At 38.4% G+C, this 22,598-nt stretch overlaps 1 protein-coding gene across 1 annotated transcript in view; it reads left to right on the top strand.

Annotated features, from left to right (window-relative positions):
* PLEKHH2 (pleckstrin homology, MyTH4 and FERM domain containing H2) overlaps window positions 1–22,598 on the top strand; it is a 130,306-nt gene that overhangs the window by 81,556 nt on the left and 26,152 nt on the right. Inside the window, exons 16-21 of the mRNA XM_058428925.1 lie at window positions 652–732; window positions 6,315–6,494; window positions 9,678–9,786; window positions 11,524–11,636; window positions 18,327–18,506; window positions 20,933–21,030. Of these exons, the coding sequence (XP_058284908.1) occupies window positions 652–732; window positions 6,315–6,494; window positions 9,678–9,786; window positions 11,524–11,636; window positions 18,327–18,506; window positions 20,933–21,030 (761 nt within the window). The remainder of the gene's footprint in view (window positions 1–651; window positions 733–6,314; window positions 6,495–9,677; window positions 9,787–11,523; window positions 11,637–18,326; window positions 18,507–20,932; window positions 21,031–22,598) is intronic.

Below are 22,598 nucleotides of genomic sequence, written 5' to 3'. Positions count from 1 at the left end.
ATGGGGTACAAGTGCAATTCTGTTACATGCATTGATTGCATAGTGTGATTCTGTCAGAACTTTTAGGATACCCATCACTCGTAATAACATACATCGTACCCCATTACATACTTTCTCATAATCCACCCCTCCACTCCCTTCTTTATCCATCTGTGAAACCTCAGTCCTAGGCATAGTGTTTGATGCACAGTAAGCATTCATTATAGGTTGAATGGTGAACACCAAAGCAAAACTTGCCATTCTACTACTGTTAACAGGTAAATCTTTTTTTTTTTTTACAACTTTTGTTTTAGATATAGGGGGTGCACGTGCAGGTTTGTTGCATGTGAATATTGCATGATGCTGTGGTTTGGAGTACAGATCCCATCACCCAGGTAGTGAGCATAGTACCCGATAGGTAGTTTTTTAACCCAGCCACCCCGGTTCCCTCTACCCTGGTAGTCCACAGTGTCTATTGTTTCCATATTTATGTCCATGTGTGCTCAATGTGTAACAGGTAAATCTTAAACAGCATTGGACAATCTATTTGGAATATCACTTATATCTGGGCAAACTGGATACCTATAGAAACTCAAATAGAGTGTATAAGCTATACTTTTAAGGTGTCAGAGTTCTGGGCTACACTTGTAATTCATTGAAATATGGTTTCAGGTAAAACATGGATACTCCAAGAGAGTCTGGTGTACACTAATAGGAAAGACATTATATTATTTTCGGAGTCAAGAAGATAAGGTATGTATGTATTTTTAATATGCCAATTGAAGTAACTTTTTGTGTGTTAGGGCTTAAACTTTTCCTTTTCTCTCTTCTCTTACTTTGTACAACTTCAGAATCTTTATGAGGTTGAAATCTGGTATAATTTGGTTCAACTGAGATAATCACACAAAGCTCTATCACCTACACCTACAAGGGTCTTGCTTCTTAATTACAAGCCTTAGCAACTTTTAATTAATGCATCTTCTAAGACCTAGAACAGTCTTCTTCTATTCCCTCCCCACAACCATCAGTTTTTCATATTTTCCCAGGTTCTTACAGACCAGATAAGGTTGATAGAAGGAGGCAGCAAGTTAGGAAAGAAAACCTAAAAAGGAAAAAGAATCTAGTTCTGTCCCAGGCCCTCAAATTCCCAAATACCACTTACTACCCATCCATCTGCCTGTTTATATTCTGTTTATTAATGTTTAAACTAATCCCCTCCCCAAAAAAATCTGAATTATTTTTAATTTCAGAATAAAAAGATGGGGTATCTACCCAAAGGTAAAATGCATGCCCAGTCATCGTTATGGGTATTCTTTGTCACCTTTGGATACTGAAACTATAAAAATTGAACCAACATGGGCCACGAGTGCTTGTATAATATAATGATGTCTGCTCCTCTGAAGAGTAGCCTGTAACTGTTACTGTGTTAATGAGACTAAACTTCTTGCTCTAGTGACCACGTGGGACAGTTAGTATTTCTCCTTCCCTTTTAATACACTACCCTCTCAGGTCTGACCAGCTGTATTTAAAATACATGCCGTTATACTCAGTATTGCTAATGGGGTAGAGATTAACGCAGTACAGCCATTAAAAACAATACTGAGGCCAGGCATGATGGCTCATGCCTATAATCCCAGCACTTTGGGAGGCCAAGAAGTGGGAGCCCAGGAGTTTGAGACCAGCCTGGACAACGTAGTAGGACCCTGTCTCTACAAATTGTTTAAAAATTAGCTAAGTGTGGTAGTGTGTGCCTGTAGTCCTAACTACTAGGGAGACCAAGGCTGGAGGATCACTTGAGCCCAGAAGGTGGAGGTTATAGGGAGCTGTGATTCGCACCATTGCATTCCAGGCTGGGCAACAGAATGAGACCCTGTCTCTAAATAAATAAATAAATAAATAAATAAATAAATAAATAAATAAATAATCTCTGAAGTAGTGTGGGAAAATGCTGACATACAAATACTACCCGAGTATGTACAATACAAAATTGTACACTCAATGTAATCCTAACTTGTCAATCAGGAAAACAGAAGCCACTGTATGTGTTACAGGTGTAAAAGATCTAATGCCACCCTAGGCAACATAGCAAAACCTCGTCTCTACCGAAAAAAAAAAAAAAAAGAATTAGCCAGGCATGGTGATGCATGCTTGTAGTCCTGGGTACTTGGGAGGCTAAGGCAGGAGGATTGCTTGAGCCCAGGAGATCGAGGCTGCAGTGAGCTTGATCACACCACTGCATTCCAGCCTGGGCAGCAGAGTGAGACCCTATCTCAAAAAAAAAAAAGTTTTAATATAGAATTGTGGACATACATAAATTTTAGAGAAGTTTTATAACTTACATAACTTTTAGAAAAGTTGTATGGGGGTGGTAAAAGTTAGGGAAACTGCCAATGAAGGTCAGAGAAGACAACACTGAAGATTTCTGGCCAAAGGACTGAAGGCAGCTGGTCCTCGAGGCTTCACTGGGAAGCTTCAGTGAATCTCAGATGAGCCCCAACATCCAGCCGCTATAGTCCCAGGAGAATAACAACTCTTCTACCCTCTCCTTCTAAACTTCAAGTAGATTCTCTCATAGGAAACTCTAACTGGGCACCATAACAGGGAAGGAGGTTCTGGCAAATACAGTTCCCAATTTCTCTGTAATTATGAGATCTTAGAGGATGGTGATTGGAAGGCCAAGTTTATAAATCTCAGTCTGACACATCTAAATAAAAACAAACAGAGCAGATAGAAAAAGAACTATACCAAAATGTTGAATAATTATCTGTGACCACAGTAATATGGATGGTTTCTTTCTTTTTTAAATCCTTTCCATACTTACCAAGTTTCTCTAATAAGCGTGTGTTTTTATAAATAGACAAATAATTTAATAAAAATGGATAGCATTGATCACAGAAGAAACAAGTCAGAAGAATGGATACATGAACAGAAATCCATTATAACCACTGGAAAAGTATTGAGAATATATGTGAATCATTATAGGCCTACTTCATTTTTTGCTATAAATATTTCCAAAAGAATTTGCTTTTAATCTGTATCAATGTCTTTTTTTTATTAAATCAAAATATTTGAAACCACTAGGTCTGTTTGCTGCTTATCAAGGCGTGGTGCATCCTTTGGTAAAATGAATAACCATCTTTAAATATTAGGGTGGATGAAACCTAGATTTTCATATGATTGTGCCTAAAGCACACAATTAGGTTAGTATTGTTACGTATTATCATAGTATTAATAGAATTTGTTTTCTTCATCCTATTTCTAAAAGCTTGCTTTTTAGGAGAGGCAAAATTTTACCTCTACTTTCTTAGGGTTTTTTGGCAGGCCTGCTAATTAAATTCACATTAAGACAGATTACAGGAGAAAACATACACATTTATTTAATGTAAGTTTTACATCACACAGGAGCCCTCCTAAGGCAATGAAAACTCAAAGACATAAAGGTGAACACTTATACACTGAACTGGACAAAGTGTAGTAAATTGTGAAAATGTGACAAGGCAAAGAGACTTGGGCTGGGGTAGTTAGTTGGGTGGAGAAGTGAGGATGAAGGTAAGATTAACAAGGGTTGTTCGTATAACTTTCCCCAGGCCTCAGCTTCCCGTCTTGACAAGAATCTTACTTTCCTTCTGGTAAAGGGAGGATATCTTTCATATAGGGGTTATGAAAGGCAGGTTCCCTCCTGCCTTTGGGAAGAAAAGGCAGAGGGTCAGAACGCCCTTCTTGCACCTGCTGCTTTTAAAAATGCCTTTAGTTCAAAATAACCCTTATGCCAAAGTGATATCTTTTGGGGTGGCAGATTCTGCCACCCTTCAGCTTTTGCTCTGAGTGAGATGACACACCACTGGAGGGCTTTGAGCAGAACACGCACATGATCTTGCCTGTGTCTAACAGGCACACTCCGACTGCTGATTAAGAATAGACCGGAGGAAATAAGGAGGAGATGGGTTAGGAGCCATTGCAGTCATCCAGGTGAGAGGGGATTGTGGTTTAGTGGTGCTGTGGACGTGTGAGAGATGACCAGATTCTAGATAGATTCTGAAAGGCTTGCTGACAGGATTTATTGACAGAAAAGTCACTATGAGAGACTGCAATGATGCCAAGGTTTTGGGTGTTAATAGCTATTAATAGAAAAGTTAACATTGCCAACAACTTGAGATGGGGAAGACTGGGCAGAGCAGGTTTTGTCAAGGAGGACTTACCAAGGTAAGTCTGAAATGCTGTTAAGTTTGAGATGCTATCCAACATCTAAGTAGAGTTAGTGAGTCTGGAGTTATAAATTTGGGAGTAGCTAACATATGCTGGTATTAAAGCCATGAGCTTAGATGAGGTCACCCAGAGAGTGAGCATAGATGGAAGAAGGGCTTGAGCACTGAGCCCTGAAACTTAGCATGTAAATGTGTGATGTAAATATCCTTATAGTTAGAATGAACTTTTTCAAAACTCCAATTGCAAACTTGACCAAATATTTTAGAAGTTATAAATCTGATGCAGACCGTGTATTTTCCTGGAATAAAGGTACTAAATTAGAGCAAAAGTTTTACAACAGACAGGCCAAATATTCAACACACCAGATACAGTTGGTTTTGTCAATAAAAGCTTAGATAAAATTTAATATAAATTGGCTTTAGGAAGTTTTTCTTACCCTTAAGATGGAGAAATTTATGGTATTGTTTTGTGATATATTATGTTAACAAAGAGCCTCGGAATGCTCTTCATTTACTGGCATTTGGGATGATAGTTCATTTTGCATTACCTATCTAATCTTGTTATTTTTTCTAGGAACAATATTTTTCTTTTCAATGAACAGTTTTGAGACTGTATACACTTGTCCTTTTGATCCGATAACTTAATCAAATCACTGATCAATTCTGTGGGATAAAAAAGTCAAGTGACTGTTTTGGTGAATTATGACTAGTTGCTTAACTAAATAATGGGTCATTTTGAAGCAGCCTTGTTGTCTGGGGTAAATACCAAAGTTCTTGTTCTCACGGCCAAGGAGATCTAGGTCATGGACACACACAGACAGAGTGAGTTTAGAGCAGGAGTTTAGTAGACAGTGCAAAAAGAAAGAACAGCTCTCCATCACAGAGAAGAGTCCCGAGTGGGTTGCCAAGTTGTAGCAAAAATGTCAGGGTTTTTATAAATGGGCTAGTGAGGAGGGAGCTTGTAAGGAGGGGATATCTTATCCTCCTGATGATTTAGTTGGAACCAGGTGTGCTATCTGTACAGAGCAGAGTTTTTTTCATCAGCTCTATCTCATTCCCTGACCACATAGGCTGACTCTTAGACTGTGTTTCTTTGACCTGCTTATCTGGGAGGGAGAGTTTCTGTGTTTGTTCCCATCTTCTTGCAGCTGTAGGCACCCCCTCTAGTCTGCTTTTAGCTTCCCTATCTTAGTGTGCCCAAAGGGAAAAGAATGTGCTTATTAAGGGCCACTGTTTTATTGGGGGGTCCATTGTACAAGTGTGAAGTTTGGTAATTACCCAGGAGACCTTCCCCCCTCCTTCTGTGCCGAAGCTGTCTTATCTGTTTCGCTGTCTGCTCTTTTAGGCTGCTTGTTAGAAGAGAAGTGATTTCCTTGAACTGCCTGGGGTTAGAAAAGGAGCTATCTTTGAGCTGCTTTTTTTAAAAGGAAAGTTTTCTGCTGGGGACTTGCTTTACCCTAACTGTCTATCTAAATAATTTCTTTCTGCCTCCTATAACAATTTTAGTATAGCTGAATCATCTGAACTACTGCATAGAAGTAGCATCTTGCTTTTTCCTCAAAAGTTAAATCTCTAATATGTATATGGTTCTTTCATATTACTTTTAGGCTCTTTGGTTGTTGCGCCTACTTTTGTTACACTGTGGATAATCAAATTGCCTCTAGGCATCATTTTTAAAAAGGTATGTTATGCTGGTGCGGTGGCTCACGCTTGTGATCCCAGCACTTTGGGAGACTGAGGCAGGAGGATTCTTTGAGCCCAGGAGTTTGAGACTGGCCTGGGCAATGTAGCAAGACCCTATCTCCAAAAAAAATTATTTTTTTAAATTAGCTGGGCATGGTGGCATGTGCCTGTAGTGCTAGCTATTTGGGAGGCTGAGATGGAAGGATCCCTGAAGCCCAGGAGTTCAAGGTTACAGTGAGGTTACTGATTGCGCCACTGCACTCCAGCCTGGGAGACAGAGGGAGACCCAACCCTGTCTCAAAAAAAAAAAAAAAGGAAAATAAAAAATAAAATAAAAATTTTAAAGGTATGCTTTATAAATTTAAAAATGAAAAGGACTATGAAACATTTTAGTAGGAAAATATTTTTAAAAAATGCCTTCCTCACAATTACTAACATTTACTTCAGTTTCCTTTAGGTCAGATCAAAGTCTGGGAGGCTAAAGTGGAAGAGGTTGACAGATCTTGTGATTCAGATGAAGATTATGAAGCCAGTGGACGTAGTCTGTTATCCACACATTATACTATCGTTATCCATCCCAAAGACCAAGGTCCGACTTACCTCCTAATTGGATCCAAGCATGAAAAGGTATTCAAAGACTTATTGGTTGATTTAGAATGATGTAGACTAATATTATTCAGATATTGGTAATAATTATCAAATCAATTTAATGGAAATAAGGAAGAAAATTTTGCTATAGACTTTCAGCTCTGTTTTCAGAGATTCTTTACCTCCCCAGAAATGAGCCTTGTTCAAATATGTCATTTTCTAATCCTGTTGGTAAGAGTGGTATCAAGGCTGAAATTAGTGCGTGAAAGTGGAGGGCTAAAGGAACTTATGTTAAAAATGTGGATCTCTCAGATTGAACATTTTTTGGTAAATCTAAGGACTCTGTTTTATATTTTTGACTAATCTTTAATAAAATTTGGGCTTAGATACAGTTGAAAATTAATTATTTTATGTATTATATGTACATGTCATTTATGTCATTTATGATAAAGGAGGTATCACAAATTAATGGGGAAGTAATATATCATTCAATACATATGATTATGTATTTATTATATATTGAGGAAATTGGCTACTTAGGAAACATTAGTTTTTCATCTCATACAGATAGCAAAATAATTTCCAGATGAATTTAAAGAGTTAAAAGAATTCAATGAAATTATTTTTTAAAAAGGCCTTTATCTGATTTCTGAATCAGAAGTACTTTCTAAGAAAACAAAAAGGCGGGCCGAGTGCGGTGGCTCACATCTGTAATCCCAGCATTTTGGGAGGCCGAGGCAGGTGGATCACAAGGTCAGGAGATCGAGACCATCTTGGCCAACATGGTGAAACTCTGTCTCTACTAAAATACAAAAATTAGCCAGGCGAGGTGGCGCGTGCCTGTAATCCCAGCTACTTGGGAGGCTGAGGCAGGGGAGGCTGAGCCAGGGGAATCGCTTGAACCTGGGAGGCAGAGGTTGTAGTGAGCTGAGATTGCACCACTGCACTCCAGCCTGGTGACAGAGCAAGACTTCATCTCGGAAAAAAAAAAAAAAAGAAAGAACGAAAACAAAAAGGCAGTGTAAGAAATCAGAGTGCAAATGGTTGACAGATTTGACTATACAAAACTGAAATAATTCTTTATGTCAAATATTATCATAAATATGACTAAAAAGGTAACACAGAAAACAAAATATTTCATGGATGGCTACTGTATCCTTAACAGATAAACAACTCTTTATAGATTATTATTGTTACTATTGATCATTGTTTTTGAGCACATGTATCAGGCCAAGTGCTAAGTATATCTCTTCTTCATCCTTCCAATTACCCTCTGTAGGAGGTGACCTTATTCCCATTTATAGATGGAAAGACTGAAGCACTTTCCTGTGGTCACACATCTGGCAAGAGGCAGAGTTGATATTAGACCCCTATCTCTAACCACAGAGCCTGTGTTCCTGAACACTTGCCTCTGCTACCTCTGATTTGATTGGAAAACGACTATGTTTCTAGTAGAAAAATGGAAAGGGTCTGATGAACAACTTACTGAGGAATTTAATGGCTAATGAATCTTACACTCATCTGTAATCAAAGATACGCACATTTAAAAATGATAAAGCTTTTATTGTCTCTGAGATTATCAAAGATTTAAAAAATTATGCTAGTGAAGCTATGAGGAGGGAAGCACTCCTATACACCACTGGTGGGAATAGAAATTAGTGTAAATGCTTTGGAAAGTACTTTGAAAATATGTTTCAAGAGTTTCTAAAAGTTTTTATGCCGTAGTAATGACTCATAATTCTATTTCAAAAAATGTATACTAAGAAAATGTTGGCCAGGCGCTGTGTCTCACGCCTGTAATCCCAGCACTTTGGGAGGCCGAGGCAGGTGGATTACCTGAGGTCAGGAGTTCAAGACCAGCCTGGCCAACCTGGTGAAACTCCATCTCTACCAAAAATACAAAAAGTAGCTGGGCGTGGTGACAGGTGCCTGTAATCCCAGCTACTTGGGAGGCTGAGGCAGGAGAATCACTTGAACCTGGAGGCAGAGGTTGCAGTGAATCGAGATCATGCCATTGCACTCCAGCCTGGGTGACAGAGCAAGACTCTGTCTAAAAAAAAAAAAAAAAGAAAAGAAAAAGAAAATGTTAGTAAATGCAGCCAAAAAATTATGTATCGTTTGTTCGACACAATACTCTTTTTTTTTTTTTTTTTTTTTTAAACAGAGATTCACTCTGTTGCCCAGGCTGGAGTGCAGTGGCGTGATCTCGGCTCACTGCAACCTCCGCCTCCCGGGTTCAAGAGATTCTTCTGCCTCAGCCTCCCGAACAGCTGGGACTACAGGCATGCACCACCATGCCCGGCTAATTTTTGTATTTTTAGTAGAGACAGGATTTCACCATGTTAGCCAGGCTGGTCTCAAACCCCTGACCTCAGGTGATCCACCCGGCTTGGCCTCTCAAAGTGCTGGGATTACAGGTGTGAGCCACTGTGCCCGGCCTACAATACTCTTTTTAAAAATAATCTTATTTTTGAAGTATTTTAAACACGGAAAATATAACATTTTCTTTTCAGTTAACAAATGATAGCTGTCACAGTATTTTTTATTAGTGAGAAGTTAGTAACCATCATAATGTTCAGCAATAAGAAATTGATTAAATAAATATGGTACGTCCATATGTGTCGTAGAATATCCTGCAGCCATTAAAACTTGTTTATAAAGAATTTCTAGCAACAAGGGAGTGCTTGTACTATATTACTAAAATTCAGAAATTATCCTCTACTTTTAGAATAATTCAACTATGTAAAAATTTAACCTACATATATATTTTCATAGAGAAAAAAAGACCAGGAATCTTTGGTGAATGGGATAAGATGGGTATTATGTTTTCTTTAAATTTTCTGGATTTCCAAAATATTCTGAATGTATCACTCTGGGAGCCAGTTTTTTAATTTAATAGAATTTATTTATTTTGTAAAAGAATATCAGCTAGTTGTATTTAGTCTCTTAACGTGTTATTCTTCTTAATTTTGTCATGCTTTTCTAAGACGCATCTGAAGAAAATAAGAAAAATGTAAATAATGGGAAAAGGTAATATAAACACAGTTCAAGTTAGCATGCCTCAGAATTGTTTGAATAAATGGCTTTTCATTATTATTTAAAAATTAAAGCAAGTGGTTCATTTCCATCTCAAAGTTTTCTAATGTTTATGCAAGTTGTTTTTTTTTCTGTAAGTAATCAAAACTGTGTCTTAACATTTCATTAATGTGTTCTGGTTTTAAGGACACTTGGCTTTATCATCTGACTGTTGCAGCTGGAAGCAACAATGTAAACGTTGGATCTGAATTTGAACAACTGGTTTGCAAATTGCTAAATATAGACGGGGAGCCTTGTAAGTTCATAAACATATAAATAAAGCTTTATGGTTAATGAGATGGACCTCAACCCGCTTAGCCTAATGGAGTTTTCACTTAATGGGTTCCTGTTTCCCTGAAATATACCCACCTTTTCATTGCCTTTGCTCATCATGGGAGAGAATTCTCTCTGTGGCTCTTTGGCTGCAGGGACACCATCATTCCTCATTAGGCTGTGTCAGGTCACCTCCCTCTGCCTTTGCTTCCATTGCTCCTCTGCTTGGAATGCCCCCGTCCTTGGCAGTCTTCACCAACATAATGAAACCCCACCTAGCCTTAGGAGATCCCCCAGCCAGCCCCCTGCAGCTCAGCATCTGGCTCATAAAAGGTGCTTCATCAGTGTTAAAATTATGTCCTAATGCGCTCTGTCACTTAATTCTTTTATAGCAAGCTTGTCCAACCTGCAACCCACAGGTGGCCTGCAGCCCCAGATGGCTTTGAATGTGGCCCAACACAAATTCATAAACTTTCTTAAAACATTACAAAATTTCTTTGTGAGTTTTTTGTTTTTAAGCTCATCAGCTATCATTAGTGTTAATATATTTTATGTGTGGCCCAAGACAATTCTTCTTCCAATGTGGCCCAGGGAAGCCAAAAGATTTATAGCATTTGTAGTTTTGCATTGAAATTAAGTTGTTGTTTTGTTTTTGAGACGGAGTCTCACTCTGTCACCGAGGCTGGAGTACAGTGGCATGATCTCAGCTCACTGCAACCTCTGCCTCCTGGGCTCAAGCAATCCTCCTGCTTCAGCCTCCTGAATAGCTGGGGCCACAGGCATGCACCACCATGCCCGACTGATTTTTGTATCATTGGCAGAGATGGGGTTTCTCCATGTTACACAGGCTGGTCTCGAACTCCTGAGCTCAAGTAATCCACCCACCTCAGCCTCCGAAGTGCTGGCATTACAGGCATGAGCCACTGTGCCTGGCCTGAAATGAATTTTTATGGCTAAGGTTTCCCCACTCAGAGTCTAACTTCTATCCTATGCTTTATATACTAAGAGAGACCACATTTTATTTGCTGTGTCCAACACAGGAATTTAATAAGTGTTGATTTTAGGAATGCCTTCAAGTTCCTCTTTATCTTTGTATCTCTTTCTGCTTTGGCTTCTCCTCCCTAGAGAAGTTCTAGATCTTTCCCCAGCTCTTTCTCATATATAGTCATGCCCCCTACCTAGGTCACCAATCTTTAGCACATTTAAGCAATGTGATAGTGCCCTGGTAGACTTATTGCAGCCTAGTAAATTAGGACCCAACTCTTCTAGATTATCCAAAACAGGAACATGTCTCACTCATAAATGGGAGCTAAACTGTGAGGATGCAAAGGCATAAGAATGACACCGTAGACTTTGGGGACTCGGGGAAAGGGTGGGAAGCGGGTGAGGCAAATCAGGTTCAGTATATACTGCTCGGGTGATGGGTGCACCAAAATCTCACAAATCACTAAAGAACTTACTTGTATAACCACATACCACCTGTTCCCCAAAAACCTATGGAAAATTTTAAAATTAAAAAAAAAAACAAAACAGTAACACGAGAATCCCAGTGGCCTGGCTACCAAAATAAAATAATGTTGCCAAAGAGTTTTTTTCTGACCTTTGTGACTTAAAGTTGTGAGCCAAGCCTGAATGAGCTAATGTCTAAAGGATTAATTTAATAAGAGGCCAAAATAAGTGGTTTATTCAGTTTTCTGTTCATATTTTATTCTGCATTTAGCCTCTCAGATATGGAGACACCCCACTTTGTGTCACAGTAAAGAAGGAATCATTTCTCCTCTGACAACTCTACCTTCCGAAGCCCTACAGACAGAAGCTATTAAATTATTTAAGGTAAAATATTTATATGTTGTTAAATGATTTAAGGTAAAATACTTATATGTTGTTAAATAATTGGAAAAAAATTAAAAATAACATTTTGGGTTACAAAATTTTACTCCAAGAAAATTCAAAATGTGTTTATTATTGTTATTAAGAATATCCTTGAAATAAAATTAGGTGAATTTAATATGCTTTCTTAGTGAGGATTTTGGATTTACTGAAATAAACTATTAATATATATGGTTTGGGCAATGTGAAATACTTGGTATCAGATGAATTATTTCCCCTTTAACCTCTAATTTTCCACATCACACCAGGCACAGCCCTGGGAGAGGGGTCAGCACTCTCTTTCCTCTCTAGTGTTACTCTCAGTTTCTTATTCCTCAATCTCTATTAGAAATCCCAGATCACTCAAAACTTGCCATGCAACTTCGTACTCTTTATCCTTCTATCCCTATCATCAGTTACCTTCCAGTAACTCTTCAGATTTCTTGAAGGGCCAGGCGTGGTGGCTTACTCCTGTAATCCCAGCACTTTGGGAGGCCGAGGAGGGTGGATCACCTGAGGTCAGGAGTTCAAGACCAGCCTGGCCAACATGGTGAAACCCCATCTCTACTAAAAACACAAAATTAGATGGGCGTGGAGGCGCATACCTATAATCCCAGCTACTTGGGAGGCTGAGGCAGGAGAATTGCTTGAACCCAGGAGATGGAGGTTGCAATGAGCTGAGATCACACCACTGCACTCCAGCCTGGGCAACAAGAGTGAAATTAAGTCTCAAAAAAAAAAAATTATCTAAGAATTTTAGCTCCCAACTCACATTCTCTACCTGAAATCTTGCAAATGACTGTTATCACTTCACTCACCAATGCCATGATTTTAAGATTCTTGACCTTCTAAATTCCAGTAAGCTTCACCTCTGGTCTCCTTCATCATCCCATTTGCCATGTCCACACCTGACTTCACCATTCCTCACAAGTATGTCACCTCTAAAAGCTTCAATTCGAACATCTCTTTCTTTAACCAGAATCCTAGCCTACAAGCTCTTATTTTTTTTTTTTACTCTTCCATTTTTTCTTCATCTCTAAGACCTTTGTTTTGAACCATTAGCTTTTTTTAAGATCATGATAACTGCGTCTTGGCTTTTCTTCCTTCCTTATCCAGTCTGGTTTGTTGCTATTAATTCTCGTAGTCCCTTGGGACCCATGCTTCCATGCACTCTTCAGCCAAATCCCAACCTAGATCAGTGCTAAGTTTTCTGCTCCCAGTAAAACCAGATGTGCAATGCTGCAGAGCATCAAACAGCCATGTCGTCTGACACCAATATAAATTCAGGGTCTTCCTCTCTCACAGCCAACTTTCTGCCTTGTGCTTGTCTTTGGTCACATCCCCCTCAAACTCTCTACTTAAGAATACAGCAGAGAAACTTAACCTTCTATTTCACCGAGAAAATTAGAGGACATCAGACATGACATGACCACCTCAAAGCCCTCCCCTTGCAGCCAGGCGCGGTGGCTCACGCCTGTAATCCCAGCACTTTGGGAGGCCGAGGTGGGCAGATCATGAGGTCAGGAGATCGAGACCATCCTGGCTAACACCATGACACCCCGTCTCTACTAAAAAAATACAAAAATTAGCCGGGTGTGACGGCATGCGCCTGTAGTCCCAGCTACTTGGGAGGCTGAGGCAGGAGAATCACTTGAACCTAGGAAGTGGAGGTTGCACTGAGCCAATATCGTGCCACTGCACTCCATCCTGGGCAGCAAAGCAAGACTCCGTCTCAAAAAAAAAAAAAAACAGAAAGCCCTCTACTTAATAGACAACCCTTTCGCCTCCACTCCTCCAGCCTCAGAATACGGTGGACCTTCTGTGTTTCCAAGTCTGGACTCTACACCAGGATCTTGGTACTTCATTTTTCCCTAGTCTCTTGGAGCTCCATCTCTTTCTTTTGGCTTTGTCTTGCCTAAGTTTCTCCCATCTCAAAAAATCTATTTGTTTATTAGATAATATGGAATTATTGTTAATTGTAGGGTCATGGATGGCTATAGAAAAAATCTTTATCAACTGGAGATCCAGCCTGAAGTATTTATTGGTAAAGTAATATGATATACATTAAAACACTCCAGAGGAAAAAAAAGTAGAGGTGGGGAGGTGGTGAAGTTTGGAAAAATGCTGATAATTATTGACACTGGGTGATGGGTACATGGGTGATTATTATGCTGTTCTTTCTACTTTTATACATTTTTTAAATTTCTATAATGGAATATTTAAAAATACCTACCTGTAGAGTACACCAATACCTAAGGCAAGAAAGACTATACAAATATATTTGAAAATCTAGATGATGTGGTCAATTTTATAAGAAAATATAAATGACCAAAATTGATTCCACAGGAAAATGAAAATCTAAACAGAGGAGTTTACCAAACATTATGTGTAGATAATTTCAATGCTGTTTAAATTGTCCCAAAGCATAGAAAAAGAAGGAAATTTTCCAAATTCAATTTTTCTTTTACTTTTTACTTGGGACAATTTCCAACATATGTGAGTAGAGAGAATATTACAATGAGGCCTAAAGTACTCATCTTTCAGATCTACAGTCATCAACACATGGCCAATTTTGTTTTATTCTTCCATTTCCCACTGTACCCTAACTTTGGATTATTTTGAAGCAATCCTCAGTCATTTTATCACTATATTCTCTTGGTTAAATAAGTATTGCTTTCATACGAGAGTGCAGCAAAGATTGTACAAAAATAATAAAATATTAGCAATCAGAATCCAGCATCATTTTAAGAATATTAAATCATTCAACTCAATAGCAAAAAACAAATAATCCAATTTTAAAATGGGCAAAAGATCTCAATAGACATTTCTCAAAAGAAGACATACAAATGGCCAAGTATATGAATAAATGCTAAGCATCGCTAATCAGGGAAATGCAAATCAACATCATAATGAAATATCATCTCACCCCAGTTAAAATGGCTGTTATCGAAAAGGCAGAAAATAACAAATGCTGTCAAGGATGCAGAGAAGGAGGAAAACTCATACACCATTGGTGGGAATATAAATTAGTACGGCAACTTTGGAAAACAGTATGGAGATTCCTCAAAAAACTAAAAATAGAACTACCATGTGATCCAGCAGTCTCACTGGGAGTATATCTAAATGAAAGGAAGTCAGTATATTGAAGAGATATCGGCATTCCTGTATTTATTATAGCACTGTTCACAAGAACCAATATATGGAATCAACCTAAGTGTTCATCAGTAGATGAATGGATAAAGATGGGCCAGGCCAGTGGCTCAGGCCTGTAATCCCAGCACTTTGGGAGGCCATGGCAGCCAGATCACTTGAGGCCAGGAGTTCAAGACCAGCCTGGCCAACATGGGGAAACTGCGTCTCTACTAAAAATACAAAAATTAACTGGGCGTGGTGGTGCATTCCTGTAATCCCAGCTAGTTGGGAGGCTGAGGCACAAGAATCGCATGAACCTGGGAGGTGGAGGTTGTAATGAGCCGAGATCGTGCCAACTCCAGCCTGGGGGAAAAAAAAGAAAACTTTTGCTAAAAAAAAAAAAAAAAAAAAAAAAAAGGTGGTATATATACACAATGGAATATTATTCAGCCATTAAGAAAAACAAAGCCCTGTCATTTGCAACAACATAGATGGAACTGGAGAACATTATGTTAAGTAAAATAAGCCAAGCACAGAAAGACAAATATCTCATGTTTTCACTCAGAGGTAGGAGCTAAAAAAGTGGATCTCATAGAGGTAGATGGTAAAATAGAATGGTGGTTACCAGAGGCTGGGTAGTAGGGGGTGGAGGGATGAAAGGAGGTTGGTTAATAGGTACAAAAATACATTTATATAAAAAGAATAAGTTCTAGTGTTCAACAACACAGTAGGGCAACTATAGTTGACAAGAACTTAGAGTATATTTCAAAATACTTAGAAGAGAAGATTTGGAATGTTCCCAACACAAAGAAATTACAAATATCCCAATTCCCTTGATTTGATTATTACATGTTGCATGCATGTATCAAAAAATTCATATACTCCAATAATATATGCAGCTGTTATGTGTCGATAACATTTTTTAATGTTAGAAAATATTAAATCATGACTGAAAGGGATTTATTCTGGGAAATCAAGGATGGCTAAGTATTAGGATATCTATTAATATTACTTATTATTAGGGAGATAATCATATCTGTAGATGCTGAAAAGGCATTTGACAAATTTAACATTTATAGAATAGCAGTATTGCTATTTCAACATGATAAAATATTCCTGTTTTAGCTAAAAGCAAGCATCATGCTTTACGGAGAAATTTTAGAAACATTTCCACTAAAGTGAGAAAAAGACAAAGATATGCCCCATTATTTTTAAAATTTTTCAATTAAAGTATAAATTATATAAAGTTTGTTATTATTATTATTGAACATTCTTTTAGGGAACTAACCTATGTTATTAGGCAATAAATGAAAATATTTACAGATGATATATTTATATACCCAGAAAACCCAAAAGAACAAACTAAAAAACTACTACAAACAAAAAGAGAATTTGATAAGATAGTGAGAGGTACAAAATAAGCAAAACACAGACGCTTTTATGTGTGCAAGCAACAACCAGTTAGAAGATAAAAAGGAAGAACTACTTTGGGCCATGATGGAGCCACAGGGACTGGATTTGCCCTGCCAGTGGTTTTCAGATGTTGAATGTAGGCAGTACCGGACAGATTCTTCGGAAAACTAATGACATACGCCCTCTGATTGATGCAGCTTACTGTCTAGAGAGATTCAAGACTGCTATGCAGAGAGGGAGCACCCAAATAGAGCCTGGCAGTCTTCCTGAGTTGCAGAGACAGAGTTCAGAATTTGAGAAGGCCAAGGTATTTAGACTTCACAGGGCTGATCGGGCGTGGTGGCTCACCGTGTAACCCCAGCACTTTGGGAGGCTGAGGTGGGTGTATCACCTGAGATCAGGAGTTCAAGACCAGCCTGGCCAACATGGGGAAACCTGTCTCTACCAAAAATAAAAAAATTAGCCAGGTGTGATGGTTGGTGCCTGTAATCTCAGCTACTCGGGAGGCTGAGGCAGGAGAATCACTTGAACCCAGGAGGCAGAGGTTGCACTGAGCTCTGTACTCCAGCCTGGGCAACAGAGCAAGACTCCGTCTAAAAAAATATATATATATCACAGGGCTGAGAGGAGAGAGCTAAAGAGAGGGAGGGAGGGAGAGCTCCGGAGATTCGTGTTTTCACATGAGAACTGATAAGCATGTGTGTATGTGAGGAAAGTACCTGAGGCTGAGGACAGAAAGACACAGGCAAAAAAAATTCCAGCTCACACAGAGCTGGAAATAGTTTTCCCGTCTTTTAGAATGGAAAAATCTCTGATACATTGGACATCAAATAGAGTGCACAGAAGGTGATTGCCTCTGGAATGGGGCCCAGATAGTCCTAAATATAAGGCTGTTTTGGTCCACTCTGAGAAATTTAAAAGAGACCTTGGAAGAACCGAACCATTTCCAAGTAATTTAACTGTCATCTCAGAGCAAAGCTAAAAAATATTTAAAGCATACCAAAAAGTCCAGTGCCAAGAATATAACATTCACAACATCTGCATCCAGTCAAAGATCACCAGGCATACGAGAATCGGGTCAAGTACGACATACAATGGGTAAGAAAAAGTAATCATAGAAACATATCTAGAAATGATGCAGGTCATGGTAGATAAGGACATTTCTGTGTATCTGTTGTCTATTGTTACATTTAAAATTTCCCCAACACTTAGTGACTTACAACATTTGGTATTTCACACAGTTTTGAAGGGTCAGGAATCTAGAAGCAGTTTAGCTGGGTGGTTCTGACTCCTAGTCTCCTGGCAGTACCATCAAGCTGTCAGCGAGGGTAGCAGGCATCTGAAGATTGGAATGGGGCTGGAAGATTCCAAACTCTCTCACGTGGCTGTTGGCAAAGAAGCCTCAGTACCTCACTACATGGGCCTCTCCAAATGAATGCTCAAGACATGGCAGCTGCCTTCCCCAGAGGAAATGATCTAATGGGGAAAGAGAGAGAGTGACCAAGATGGAAGTGCATTGTTTTTTATAAGCTAATCTTAGAAATGGCATGCCACATGCTAAGAGTCACACAGACCAACCCTTGTAGAATACAGGAGGGAATTACCTATGGATCCGAATGTCAGGATATGGAGATCACGGAGGACCACTTTGGAGATTGGCCACCACACTTCACATGTTCAGGAAGGTAAAGGAAAGCATGAGCATTTTAAGAAGAGTAAGAGAAGATATTAAAAAGACTCAAATTGAATTTTTAGAGATGAAAAATGCAATGACTAAAATGAAAAATACGCTGGATGAGATTCACCTGTATTCTGAAACTCTGTTATTAAGTATGTAGATGTTTGGGATTGTTATGTCTTCTAGATGAACTGACCCCTTTATCACTATAAAATGACCCTGTTTATCTCTGGCAGAATTCCTTGCTCTGAAATCTGCTTTGTCTGCTATTATTGTAGCGATTCCAGATTTCTTTTGATTAGTGTTATCATAATATATCCTTTCCCATCATTTTAAACAAAAACTACTGCTGAAAAGATAATCGATATAATTCATGCAGAATAAATCTAATCACTCCTCACCTTGAATATATCTTTTTTTGTTTAATTCAGACCTGCCAGCTTTTTATAAATGCTGCAGTTGACTCTCCTGCAATTGATTACCACATATCTCTAGCCCAGAGTGCTTTGCAAATCTGCCTGACACATCCTGAGCTGCAGAATGAAATTTGCTGTCAGCTTATTAAACAGACAAGACGAAGACAGCCACAGAATCAACCAGGACCATTGCAGGTAGATATTAATATTGATACATATACATGCAATTTAAAGTGATATTGTTTTTCTGATTGTAAGAATGATACACATTCAGCATAGACATTTGGAGAATACAAAAAGTGCAGAAGGAAAAATAGGTATTAATATTTTGATGTCTACCTTTATGGTTTATATATTTATATGTTTATATATAAATGTGTGTATGTTGGTGTGTGCACACTCACAGTTTTTTATATTGCTGGAGTTACAGTATGCATACTACTTTTTTAAACTATAGAAAATAATCATTTCCCCTGTATCCTTAGACATTCTTCAAAACATTAATGGTCATGTTAACATTAAGTACTATACGTTTCTATATTTTTTCTATAATAAATACCTCTACAGTAGACATCTTTGAACCTAAATGAGATGGAGTTTCACTCTTGTTGCCCAGGCTGGAGTGCAATGGCACAATCTCGGCTCACTGCAACCTCCGCCTCCCGGGATCAAGCAATTCTCCTGCCTCAGCCTCCCAAGTAGCTGAGATGACAGGCATGTGCCAACACTCCCGGCTAATTTTGTGTTTTTAGTAGAGATGGGGTTTCACCATGTTGGTCAGGCTGCTCGAACTCCTGATCTCAGGAGATACGCCCACTCTGGCCTCCCAAAGTACTGGGATTACAGGTGTGAGCCACCGTGCCCACCAGGAACCTAAATCTTGTGGACAGGCCCAGCGAATTCCTTTGAACTCATTTTTAGAATTTTCCTATATCTTCAACAACATTCAGTATATTTTAAATTCTTACCAGGTAAAAAATGATATTTCACTATTGACTCAGGATGCATTTCTTTATTAGTGCAGTTGAATATATTTTTCAGGTGTTTGGTAGTCATCTGTGTTTACTCTTCAGTGAACACCTGTTTTTATCTTTGTGTATTGACTCCCTGTTAGCCACAAGATAAATCAGAAATTTCTTACCTTAGCATATAGGACTCTCAGGGTTGGATCCAGGTTTTGTGAGACTGAAGCTTATACAGTTTGGGAAATGCTCTTCAAAACAAAGACTTGAAAATGGATTACTTTTGCACATTTTAGAAATCATATGACCATGTAAACACAGTTAATAAGCCTTTCCCAGGACCTGTGCCCAAGAGGGAATCTGAAGCTTAAGCTTCACCTGCATCACGAACACTTCGTAATCTGGCTCCACTGGCCCCCTCTTTCTCCACTTCCTGCCTCCAGCAGACAGTGAATGAATAAATGCGCCCCATCCTTTAAACACACTCCGCCTTTGCAATATTCTCCACCTTGCACCTGATGGTATTCCTGTTACCTGGATCCCTCCTCTTCCTTCCCTTCCATAAACTTTATAGCCCAGCCCAAGCAACATATTCCTTGTGATCCCTTCCCTGACTCCACAAGAAGTTAGTCATTCCTTCCATTGGTTGTGCTTTAAAAAGTTAATACATGGTATTACCATGTTGTATTATAATTTACTGTTTAAATATGTAACTGTCTCCTACTAGACTGTAGGCTCCTTAAGGGCAGGGACAATGCCTATTTCTCCCTCTTTTTCAATATAACATTTTAAAAATGACTGAAAATTATATATAACAAACAAAGGCAAATAAGATCTCTATCCAACTTTTTTAATATAATGTTTTAAAAATGACTAAAAATTATATATAACAAACAAGGGCAAATGAGATCTCTATCCTACTTTTACATTTACTTACTCTAATGAGTTTGTCTAATGCTTAACATTTTTTAACAAATGCAGTGTTTTATAGGATAAAGAAATAAAAAAATTTTTTTTGTAGTTTGAAGACATTTTTTTACCTTGTTTAGTGGTTGAGCATTAACCATGTTCTTCAGAAGAGAATTCTGCTGTAACATGTTTTATACTTCCTTGAAAAAATATAGAAAGAAGAGTACAGAACAGAGCAAAGGAAAAATAAAAATCACATATATTGCTGCTACCTAAAGATAACCTCTGTTAATATTTTTATACTTGTCCCTTATTTAGGTATGTAGATACATACGTATGTGTAGGTAGATTGATTTTGATTTAGGGCATGTGTTGTCTACTGTTTTGCAATCTGCCTTTCTCAAAACTATTACTTGTATTTTAAGGAATGAGTAAATACGTAAGTGAACAAAAAAGAAACAATGTTCCTAATCTTTGAGTGTGATGTCAAAAAGGAGCACCTTGTCTGCTTGTGCTTTGGTTCCTCAGTTGTAGATAACCATACGCACAACTAGATGGATCATAGATCTGACCCATTGTAGAGTGTTTTGTTTTTAACCTATGATAAATGCTGTAAACAGATCATGCATATGTGAAAGAAGCAAAATGTTTTTGGGTTAAGATAGACTGTCATCAGCCCATTGCACTCACCCAGATGTGGATCTCTGACTGGCACGTGGTATCTAACCTATGGTGCTTCTCCCTGCCCAGGGCTGGCAGCTCTTGGCACTCTGCGTTGGGCTGTTCCTTCCCCATCATCCTTTCCTGTGGCTCCTCAGGCTTCACCTAAAGAGGAATGCAGATTCCAGGTGTGCAGAATACTAGCCAGCTGAACTGTTTATGTGGTCTCTGAAAGTCTACGATAAATCATAAGTATTTAATGATCTGCCAGGTACATTTTCAGAAGAATGTATGAAGCAAATATTGGTACAGGAAGACTTTGGTTATCATTGATGTGGAGCTAGGAAAATATTTCCTTTGTTAAATCTCTTAGGGAAGATTGCAATAAATACTTGAAAAACTGACAGAGAATATTTTTAAGTGAAAAGTGTATTTGCATTTCAAGTATGAATGACTTAGCATTAGTGGGTGTTCATTCAATAAAAGCAACTATTTTGTTTCCTTAGTTTTCCCTTTTACTATTTTTCTCCACATTGAATTCTTCTATGTGAAAAATTTCCCCCATGGTCTTCCCTCCTTTTCTAATTGTATGTATTTGAATTACTTCAGAATTGTTACTCCTTTGAAAAACACATTTAAAGTTCAACTTCCAGAATGGCTTTCTTACACTGGGACCCAGGTCACTCAGCCAAGGCTTATCCAGGGTCATTTTGTCCACCAAGAGGTTTGTGTCAGGTTGCTTAAACTCTTGGACTAAAACAAACACAGTAAAAGAAACAAACAAATAAACAAACTCAACTTGGAAGCAATAGGAAAATATTCTACAGTTCATAATACATTTGGGGGCCTCTGTGATCAAGGTCATCTGTTACCAAGGTAATGTAATTTCAGTTGCAGTCACTGAGGAGCCCCCAGACCAAGGATCTGCCTACAGGGCACTTGAATACAAACATATTTGACAGGTGTTATCAATCTGCTTGAATAAACAGTAAAATTTATGTATAACAAATAAGGGCAAATAAGATTTCTATCCAACTTTTACATTTATTTATTCTAATGAGTTTTTCTAATGCTTAACATTTTTTTACAAATGCAGTGCTTTTTATAGAATAAAGAAAGAAAACATATTTTTATTTTTGTTTGAAGATTTTTTTTTTTTTTTTGAGGCAGGATCTCACTCTGTCGCCCAGGCTGGAGTGCAGTGGCATGTTCTTGGCTCACTGCAACCTCCACCTCCAAGGTTCAAGCGATTCTCCTGCCTCAACATCCCAAGTAGCTGGGACTACAAGTGTGCGCCACCACACCCGGCTGATTTTTTGTATTTTCAATAGAGACAGGTTTTCACCATGTTGACCAGGCTGGTCTTGAACTCTTGACATCAGGTGATCTGCCCACCTCAGCCTCCCAAAGTGCTGGGATTACAGGCATGAGTCACCACGCCTGGCCTGAAGACATTTTTTTTTTTTTTTTACCTTGTTTAGTGGTCAAGCATTAACCACCATGTTCTTCAGAAGAGAACTCTGCTGTAACATGTTTTTATAAGTTACTCTCTACTATTCTTCATGCAATTGCTTTCTTTATATTTGTTAATATTAAATCACTGTATATTGACTTATGACTGGTAATTTTAAATTCAGCTTGTGACTATAATAATACAGTAAAGATGAAGAATGCTTTGTGGGGAGGTTTGAGTGAGGCAATTACAAAAATAAAGAAGTTGGAATTTGAGGAAAGTTACAGCAGTTTAGTATTATCA

Source organism: Hylobates moloch, unplaced genomic scaffold (genome assembly GCF_009828535.3).
Source record: "Hylobates moloch isolate HMO894 unplaced genomic scaffold, HMol_V3 SCAFFOLD_15, whole genome shotgun sequence".
Classification (NCBI taxonomy): domain Eukaryota; kingdom Metazoa; phylum Chordata; class Mammalia; order Primates; family Hylobatidae; genus Hylobates; species Hylobates moloch.
Note: the sequence above shows the minus strand (reverse complement) of the source record. Positions and strands in the feature narration are given on the sequence as shown.